Source organism: Mchenga conophoros, linkage group LG11 (assembly GCF_057382185.1).
Source record: "Mchenga conophoros isolate Kocher_MC1m ecotype Shallow Benthic linkage group LG11, M_conophoros_male_GT1.1, whole genome shotgun sequence".
In the NCBI taxonomy this organism is placed as follows: domain Eukaryota; kingdom Metazoa; phylum Chordata; class Actinopteri; order Cichliformes; family Cichlidae; genus Mchenga; species Mchenga conophoros.
In genome coordinates, this window is record NC_140536.1 from 33,004,659 (window position 1) to 33,014,656 (window position 9,998).

Sequence of the window (9,998 nt, forward strand, 5' to 3'; positions counted from 1 at the left end):
TTGGTGTAGAACCAGTAATTATTAGAATTCTCTGGTGAGTGCTTCAGTAGAAATGACCTGAGGAACATAACAAGACAAAACAAGATAGGACACATAAAATTGACTTGCGCACACACAGAAAGCTGACGTGGCTTGCTTGCAGAGAGAGGGAAGTGGAATCAGGAAAAGTGTGAAAATGTCTGTGCCCCTTTGAGTTTCCTTCCTTGGCAAACAAGAGGCACCTGGGCTTCTAAATACAAAAACATGCTTCATCATTTGACAAAAATGAGTCATTCTGGCAACCTGACAACAATGTAACCAAAACACTGTGTACCATTGTAGCATTTATTCCTCCTTGCTGTCTTCCCATTAGTTCCTGTTTCCCTCTGCCTTTAAATACTGAAAGCTACTGAAAGTATTCCTTCATTTACTTCCTGCTGTTGCCTTTCAGTCATACAAATGTGTAAAATCCCACACTAAGGACATAAGCTTATCCTTCTATATGTGACAGGCCCCCTGGGAAACAGCACCAAAATCCCACATTGAGGTTATAATTATGACATTTAATTGGAACAGATATTTATGTGGTGAGGAAACTTGGTGATTTAGTCAGAGCGGAGTGCAAACTACCAATCTGCATCACACAGCTATTTTAGAAAGCCAGCTGCTTCTACACTGGCCTGCTGGGCTTACAGTCATTAATTGTTTCAAAGGAATGAGAGAACAAATGGCATTAATGCAGTGGACAAAATATCCTCGCCAACTCAGTCCAAAAATACTCAGTAATGCCCCTGGCTTCACAGTCTCCTTCCCCAGCCTGTTGTACTGGGTCAGGCCTCCAGACTGCCCTGACAACATTTTCAAGCTCTGAGGACAACATGTCTGAGCAGTAACGCATCAGTGCACTCTTTATCCCACTGCACTGAAGTACGCAAAAGCAAAAACACATTCAAACTTCTTTTTTTTCCACTAAAGAGATTTGGCTTGTGTTTTTGATGACAATTTGGGGCCAAGATGTTAATGCTATTTTACTGTCAGTTTTACAGAAGGTTTGACTTCTGTGTGTTCTTAGCTCATTAGAAAACACTGAAACTGACAATCTGTAGGGAAATACAGGCTATGATAAGACATGTCTGAGTTTCCCGGGACACAATCTTATAAATGGAACTTCAACCTTTGGGTGTGTTCCTGTTCCACACAATTAGTGTGCAGGCTGCGTAAAATGAAACCCAAAAAGAACGTGACAATTAGAGGTCAGGTTGGCTGAGCATGCATTTTGGAAACACTCCTTATCACATGCAAACACTAGACTTGTAACATCAGCTAGTCAGCAGCTCTTGAATGCTTTAATGCCTTGTTGGGAAATTTGTTTAACAAACTGCTAATAATCTTTTTCTGGAGACTCAAACCAGCTCCTTAAAGCTTAGTGTTGCTATTATTTGAATAAATGAGCCTTTATGTGGCTGCTGTTTAAATATTAACTGTTAAATAATAGCCACAATATCGCAGTCAATATTGCTCTACATGTTTTATTCAATAAAACATATTGCATAACCAGTCTAAAGACAATGAGGCCAATGTGGACCAACTACTGTTCAGTAGCATTTGCTGTACATGTTTCTGTAAAATCTGACATAACTTTTATCTTTTTAAAAACTCCATAGGAAGTGATAACCTAAAGTGCTTTGAAAAAAAGAGCGATATAAGACAGCAAGCACACGCATAATAATAATACAATAAAAACATAATACTTTTCTTTCACAAAGTCCAGTGTAAAAAAACCAAAACAAAATCAAAACAACAAAACAAGTCAGAACAACACATGAAATAGTAAAATAAATCATTGTTCAGCCATTCACCAAATAACCCTTCATCTAGGCCAAGTCTTTTCTTAAATTATTTTTGGTTATATTGTTTGGAACAGACATCCTTAAAACAACTTCTATCGCCCTTCCAGACCCCAAACCCTCAATACTTTGCAATCCATATAAATTCTTTATAACATATCCACACATATCTGAAACTTTCTCATCTTCATACTGCATTCCTTTATGTGCATTTCTTGATCAACAGCATAAACATATGACCATAAACATAGACCGGGAATCCTAAAGCTCAGTTTTGACTGATAAAACTCAGCATACTGAATTTAAACCTGAAGCCTAACAGGACAAATTCCTTTTTTTAGGTTTCCTTCATACGAAACAATAGGAACGTCTATCTCATGAAAAGTTTATCTCTTTTTTCTTTGCTGCCGAAGCATTTTTCTCCTTTTCAGTATCATCTCATGGAGTTTGTCCAGGCCATCCCTGAGTCCTTCTCCTATGATGGCACAGGCTGGCTGCAGATGCCAGGGTGTAGCAGGGCCCAGTTCTTTCAAAGCCAGCAGTTTCTCAATTTCAGCCAATCCTAGAGAGTGCCTCAAGTCCTGTTTGTTGGCGACCACGAGCAGGGGAACTCCCTGGTTCTCAGAGCTCTTGGCGATTTTATGGAGCTCTGTTTTGGCCTCTTCCATGCGCTCTGCATCCACAGAGTCCACCACGAATATGATGCCATCTGTGCATCTCGTGTATGACTTCCACAGGGGGCGCAGCTTCTCCTGACCACCCACATCCCAGAAGTGGAAAGTCACAGTCTTGTGGCCTCCCAGTGGCACTCTGACTTTCTCTGCATTGAAACCTTTGGTGGGAACAGTGTTTACAAACTCATTGAACTGCAGTCTATACAAGACAGTGGTCTTTCCAGCAGAGTCTAGTCCAAGGATGGCAATGTGGAAAGACTGGAAGAACGGGATGTTTGAGAGACAGCTAGGTTGTTCCGAAAATCCATTCCCCATCTTTTCTCATGGGGAAAGGCAGGTGAATTTGGAAGGATTGAGCCAACTGTCCAACAGATGTCCAAAGAACTGTTTAGATTCCAAAATGATGGCACCAAGTACCTGAAAGAACATGGATGGGACAAAGATTACATCTAATTTCCAAGGATTCTCAGGTTCAAAGACATTACTGCTCAGTCAGTAATATAACAATCTAGTCACTTAGTAATAAACAAGAGTCAAAAAGTCAACAAACTGAATGGTGTAAGTTACATAACAAATTCTATTTATTGGTTAATTTAAGTCACCTATTACTGATCATATCAAACCAAGTCAGCCTGTTTCAGCAGAACTCCTACACGTACTGAACTAGGCGGGGCGGGGGACAAAGATAGGATTTTATTATAGTAAATTCACTTGGGGTCAACATATGGTGAACTTTGGTTCACGAGTTTGGAGGTACAAAAAATAAATACATTTAAAGCTAAAAAATTAAAATCAAGCAAAAAATCCAACACATCTTTAAACTGGAAAGCACCAAAGTCAGAAGAAGAATACTTTTCCCAAGTTAGACCACTAAGTGAAAAAGAAAAGAAAAAACAAACAAATAAACAAACAAACAAAAACAAACACAATGTCCTTAATGGGATAGTTTTCCTGTTCAGGAGGCAAATACTACATAAAAAACCCCACACAAACTGTCTAACCTTAGCTGAGCTTAACTTAAAGCTTATAATTACTTTTTTAGCCAGCAGGTTAAGCACTGGTATACCCGTTTCCAGTTTCAGAATACTGGACAATGCTGAACATAGTGACTTCTAGCAAACAAAACTGGAAAATATTTTGTCAAGGCTAAAACAAAGATAAAAGCTAACGCACTACACTTGTGTATTTGTCAGTTGGACTGACTCCAGCTGATGTCAATGCTGCTCAATGCTTACTGAATGTGCAAAGGTCAGCTAGTGCTTTCAGTTCAGCTGCCCCCAAGTGGCCAAAAAAAAACCCCCAACAAATGACAAATGGAAACAAAAAAAAAACAACAAGCAAAATGCAAACTTTGAATATGAGAATATAAAAGACTATATCATTTGCTTTACATAGTGAGAATGCTACCAAACCTATTAGTATTCAAGCTATCAATAAAAACATTCACAATCAGCATTAAAAAGACTATACTTCATTATTTCTTTTTATTATGGTGACACTGAAACTGTGACCATGCTTAGTCATGGTCTACCAATTTATTTTAACATTAAATACTTTCTTACATAATAAATATGCAAATCCACTTTTTATTTCACCCTCAATATCCATAAGTGCCTACTCACTGAATGACAATGTGGCTTTTAAGATGTATAGATATATGTTTATAATTATTATTACGTTCACTTGCGGTGTATCAGAGTCAAAGCATTATTATGTAAAGTGAATTAAAGATGATAACTTTCAATTACTACATTGCATGCTGGCTGAAGTCCCTCATAATGGAGCTCAAAGGGGTACTTAAGTTCAAATTACTGCAACTCATGTTTCATTACACGGTATTTATGTATTATACTCGATCCCTAATTGCATTTTAATACTTCCATTTATCACGATATGATTCTCCACTAATTTTGCAGTGGTAAGGTCTTTAAATCGAAGGAAAAGAAAATACGTTTTTATTTCTAGTAAAAAAAAATGTGTTACATACCCTTCATATGACGATAAGATAATACAGCTAATCTCTCTGGACAGAAACGCGGTCGTCTTCTGCATCTACAGCGTCTGAAATTCAGCTCACGGTATATTTTCCTCTCTTATTTCCGCAAAGACAGCAGCAAAGCCTTCGCCAGAAACTGACACACCATGTCCGTCTGTCCTCAGTGTCCCGTATGGATCTACCACTGATGACACTGCCGCTGTGTGTGCGCACAGCCTGGAACAACGCCCATACTGACACTGCGGGACCGCGCAATTGGCCCGTGCCCTCATTCCTCTGTCAGCCGATTGGCTAAAACAGCTGTCAATCACATTTCTGCCCGGGAACGCAGATCACCTGTTGCTCTGACTGCCCGTCGCACCATTTTACTCAGGACGTCAGTATTCTTTGATTCTTGATCCGCAGTAAGACGTATTAATTATGCGTCAAGTCAAATTTTCTATTAAAAAAACCGCCGGGGAGGTTATATTTAAAAATAATATACAGAACATGCATACGGCTGGTTATTACATTTAGAAATCTATTCTGTCAAGCAAATGCAGTTCACAAAGAGCTCAAAATACGTTTCTAAGCTCTGTCAAGTCTACAACCCTAAACATTTATCATAATAATTATTGTTAGCGGTATTTTAGCCTTTATAAACAATTAACATGGTTAATTGTTAGTAACCATTGTAAATAAAATTTGAGTTACCTTTGATTCAGCTAATGCAGGCAGTGTACTTTCCCTTTTTGACCGCGCCAGATCTCTGTGTGTGTGCGTGTGTGTGCGCGTGTGTGTGTGCGCGCGCAGAAACTGCACCGCCCCCTTCGGCCGCGTGTTTTTGTTTGAAATGATTGGTCAGAGGGCAGGAAAAGCGCCTCTCTCAGTGCAGGCCATCGCAGAAAGGATAACAAACAGTATTTGGCCCTTAGCCACTGCCTTGCATAAGCAGTCTGTGCTGGACTATTTTAGCGCCTTTGATTTGTTTATTTTCACACAAACCCACAAAGACAGAATAATAGAATACACAGCCTAACACCGGACACAGAATCCGGTAGCACCATATGGTATGTATCCATATAAATAGCTACAATATGCAGCACACCTTCCCAAAAATGGCACAAAATTCAAGCACAACTGCTGGAAGAGGGAAGTATTGATGGAGGATTTTCTTTCAATGAATTGTATTTATAAAAGGCAGCAAATGTGCTGTCATAGTATATTATATAGTATATTATTATATTATTATATAGTACTTTAGTCCTGTTACTGAACACTCAAAGCACTTTCACACCACAAGCCACATTTGCTCATTCATGCAGAGAATCATGCAGTCATTTATTATATTCCTTTCACCAACATTGGGTGCAAGAATCTTGCCAAAGGACACTTTTGCATGTGGACTGCAGGATTTAGGGATCAAACTACTGACCTTGGATTTACTAGGCAATTTACCCAGCCAGTTTAGAGCCATTTTTCTGAGTTGATCTTAATCACGTGCATGCTGAATAGCAAAAATTAATTCAGGGACTAACCTTTTTTCTTCAATTCAAAATTAGATAGTTTGGACATGTGTAAGGGAGGGATAGTGGATGTATCAGACAAAGAAATGGGAAACACAGAGCTTCCAGGCAGGATAAAAAGAAGAGGATCTCAGATGATGTTTAGGGATGCTGTGTAGGAAGACATGCAGGGCCTTAGTGTGACAGAAGAAGATGCTAGGGACTGAGTGAGATGGAGGCAGATTATTTACCTCTATGAAGTTTTTTTTTTCCAAAATGAAATGAGCAATATTTACAATTTTAAGTGTCAAAATAATCTCTTTCATAAGCAGGCATAAATACTTAGGAATAGTATTATTATTTAGTGTTCACAAAAATATGTCAAGAAAGGAGCTGAATTTTTAATGTTTTTAGATTTTATTGCAAGCATTTTTTTTTCATTTTTTATTGTAACTTCTCAATGCAAGGTGGTGAAAGCTTACAGTGCAAAGAAACCTTACTAGAAACAAAAAAGCTACATGCAAGAAATACAACATAAAAGTTAAACTAGGTTAAAGCAACTAGCAAGAAAGAAGGAAAAAGAGGGTGCTTTCTAAAATTATGTTAAAGTAATTTTGAATAATTCCCCTAAACATTCTATAATGTAGGCCCTAAAAACATTACCAAAAATATTGAAATGCTTATTGATGGATTTTATACATGGTAAATTTTTGTTCCACTTTTATTATTCCATTGTTTGCTTTTTAACCACAGTGCTCAGAAACATAATGCCAAATTTAATGCAACAGAAGAACAATGTTCAGGATGCACGCTGTACACGGCAAGTTTAGAGTAAACTTCACTTGTTGTGAAATTTTATGTTATTGGTAACTTTAACTGGCTATATTTGAATTTAAGTATATTTGCTAGCCAGCTTACACTACCTGGCTAACATGAGTTGATTTTTCAGAAAAGTAAACACAAGAGAGAATTTCTTTCTATTTTCATTCTATAATCTACACCAGAAACCAATCATCATACATCTTACTTTATCAGCTTAAATCTACCAAATTGTTAATGTAGAGCACAATTTGCAGTGATTTTATTTAACTGGAGAAAATATTTAACATGGAAAGCATCAATAGATAAAATGTCTTCATGGCTGCACATCTATGAACCATAAAACAATACATGTAAGACCATCTATCTGGTCAACCAACTGTAACTATATCTATCTTTAGTTAATAAACTATAGAGAGCTTTCTGAACTTTTCAAGTGGTTATTCTAATTAAATGTTAACATCCACTATTTGTAATACAGAGTTTGCAAATTTAAAGTTACAGAATGTTCTTTCTTTGCCTCTTACAAAAATAATTTTACTTTTATTGGGGTTTACACACAGTCTCCAGTCAACACTATCTTTCTACTAAATAAGCCTTCTGAAATTCTTTTTGTTATTTTTTTCATTCTGACAATTCTACAGTATCATCTGTGTACAGAAGCACAAAGTCTTACACCTCAACATTGTCATCACTCATTTCTCAGCCAGAAATGATAGCCCGTTATCTCTACTACTAGTATAAGCAAAATCATTTAGAAATTTTTTACAGAGCAGAGTTGATAAATTTTCACCCTGTCAAACCCCGATCTTGCAGTCACAACAACACTGATTTCAGGCCATCACACACAACTTGGTATTTTGGTTTAAATTATACACAACTGTAAAAATTCCCCAATTTATGTCTGCAATGTTTAACTTTCTCTATAACAGACACTTTCAACTCATTCCGCAGCTTTTTCATAATCAAATAATCAAAAAATTGTATAATTGTTTCCTATAGTTCAAATATAATTCACATTATGAGAAACAACTATATGATCAGTTGAGGAACCTGCACTAAAACCAGCTTGCTCGTCTTCCAGAAAACCCTCTGCAGTTAAATAAGTAGTCATTAATTACTGAAGTAACACCTTTACCCTTTATTACCCTATAGTCCAATTTATTGGTGTTGAAGACAGGAATTATATCAACTTAATAATTTGGTAACCAATGAAATAAACTCTTCAGGACAAGCAATATTCCTTATTCCCCATTATTTTTGAATTTTTCTTTCTCCTTACTAATTTATCCAAAATACATTGATATAATTCCATATTCATTAGTACCGCTATCATTACGTTTTCTTTCCAGTACCCAGATCTTTCCCAAATTTGCCATTAACTATATGTAAATCAAGTTTTTGGCAAAATTCAATAAGCATTTTACCATTGTTATCGTAATAAAGTTACCTAATGATTTCAACTTGCATTTGGAATTATTTGAACTCCATTCAAATAAGGAAAATCCTAACCTAATAATTATAGTAGTATCCAACTCCAACATCATCTATGAAGCCTGCCCTTGCATTTAAGTCCCAAGTAAAATACAGTTATCACAGTAGAGTGACCGTTCAAGGGGAATGTCCACAGCACCTACTATAAACTCCAAACCTATTACTTGAACATCAATCAACATCCATAGAACATTACATGAACTTTTAACAGCTTTGCACTATTTTGATATCGCGACTTTGAACATCATTGCTAATTCATGTTCCCCTCAAAGAGTACATTCTTCATTACAATAAATACAGGGAGTGCAGAATTACTAGGCAAGTTGTATTTTTGAGGAATAATTTTATTATTGAACAAAGACCATGTTCTCAATGAACCCAAAAAACACATTAATATCAAAGCTGAATGTTTTTGGAAGTAGTTTGTTTTTAGTTTTAGCTATTTTAGGGGGATATCTGTGTGTGCAGGTGACTATTACTGTGCATAATTATTAGGCAACTTAAAAAACAAATATATACCCATTTCAATTATTTATTTTTACCAGTGAAACCAATATAACATCTCCACATTCACAAATATACATTTCTGACATTCAAAAACAAAACAAAAACAAATCAGCGACCAATATAGCCACCTTTCTTTGCAAGGACACTCAAAAGCCTGCCATCCATGGATTCTGTCAGTGTTTTGATCTGTTCACCATCAACATTGCGTGCAGCAGCAACCACAGCCTCCCAGACACTGTTCAGAGAGGTGTACTGTTTTCCCTCCTTGTAAATCTCACATTGGATGATGGACCACAGGTTCTCAATGGGGTTCAGATCAGGTGAACAAGGAGGCCATGTCATTAGTTTTTCTTCTTTTATACCCTTTCTTGCCAGCCACGCTGTGGAGTACTTGGACGCGTGTGATGGAGCATTGTCCTGCATGAAAATCATGTTTTTCTTGAAGGATGCAGACTTCTTCCTGTACCACTGCTTGAAGAAGGTGTCTTCCAGAAACTGGCAGTAGGACTGGGAGTTGAGCTTGACTCCATCCTCAACCCGAAAAGGCCCCACAAGCTCATCTTTGATGGTACCAGCCCAAACCAGTACTCCACCTCCACCTTGCTGGCGTCTGAGTCAGACTGGAGCTCTCTGCCCTTTACCAATCCAGCCACGGGCCCATCCATCTGGCCCATCAAGACTCACTCTCATTTCATCAGTCCATAAAACCTTAGAAAAATCAGTCTTGAGATGTTTCTTGGCCCAGTCTTGACGTTTCAGCTTGTGTGTCTTGTTCAGTGGTGGTCGTCTTTCAGCCTTTCTCACCTTGGCCATGTCTCTGAGTATTGCACACCTTGTGCTTTTGGGCACTCCAGTGATGGTGCAGCTCTGAAATATGGCCAAACTGGTGGCAAGTGGCATCTTGGCAGCTGCACGCTTGACTTTTCTCAGTTCATGGGCAGTTATTTTGCGCCTTGGTTTTTCCACACGCTTCTTGCGACCCTGTTGACTATTTTGAATGAAACGCTTGATTGTTCGATGATCACGCTTCAGACGCTTTGCAATTTTGAGACTGCTGCATCCCTCTGCAAGATATCTCACTATTTTTGACTTTTCTGAGCCTGTCAAGTCCTTCTTTTGACCCATTTTGCCAAAGGAAAGGACGTTGCCGAATAATTATGCACACCTGATATAGGGTGTTGAGGTCATTAGACCACAC

At 37.7% G+C, this 9,998-nt stretch overlaps 1 protein-coding gene across 2 annotated transcripts; it reads right to left on the reverse strand.

The window, feature by feature from the left end:
* Positions 1-1,492: 1,492 nt before the first annotated feature.
* arl4aa (ADP-ribosylation factor-like 4aa) lies at positions 1,493-5,273 on the reverse strand. 2 transcript variants are annotated; one of them, XM_085292555.1, is made up of 2 exons: positions 5,190-5,273; positions 1,493-2,917 (listed from the first exon to the last, which is right to left on the reverse strand). In XM_085292555.1, the coding sequence occupies exon 2, from the start codon at positions 2,813-2,815 to the stop codon at positions 2,213-2,215; it is 603 nt and encodes a 200-aa protein (XP_085148681.1). In that variant the 5' UTR covers positions 2,816-2,917; positions 5,190-5,273; the 3' UTR covers positions 1,493-2,212. The 2 variants fall into 2 exon arrangements, with proteins under 2 accessions (XP_085148681.1, XP_085148680.1); XM_085292554.1 differs by lacking the exon at positions 5,190-5,273 and adding an exon at positions 4,488-4,705.
* Between the last annotated feature and the right edge of the window lie 4,725 nt (positions 5,274-9,998).

Coding starts and splice junctions, on each gene's coding strand:
- arl4aa (XM_085292555.1), bottom strand. CDS start 2,815: ATGGGGAATGGATTTTCGGAACAACCTAGCTGTCTCTCAAACATCCCG.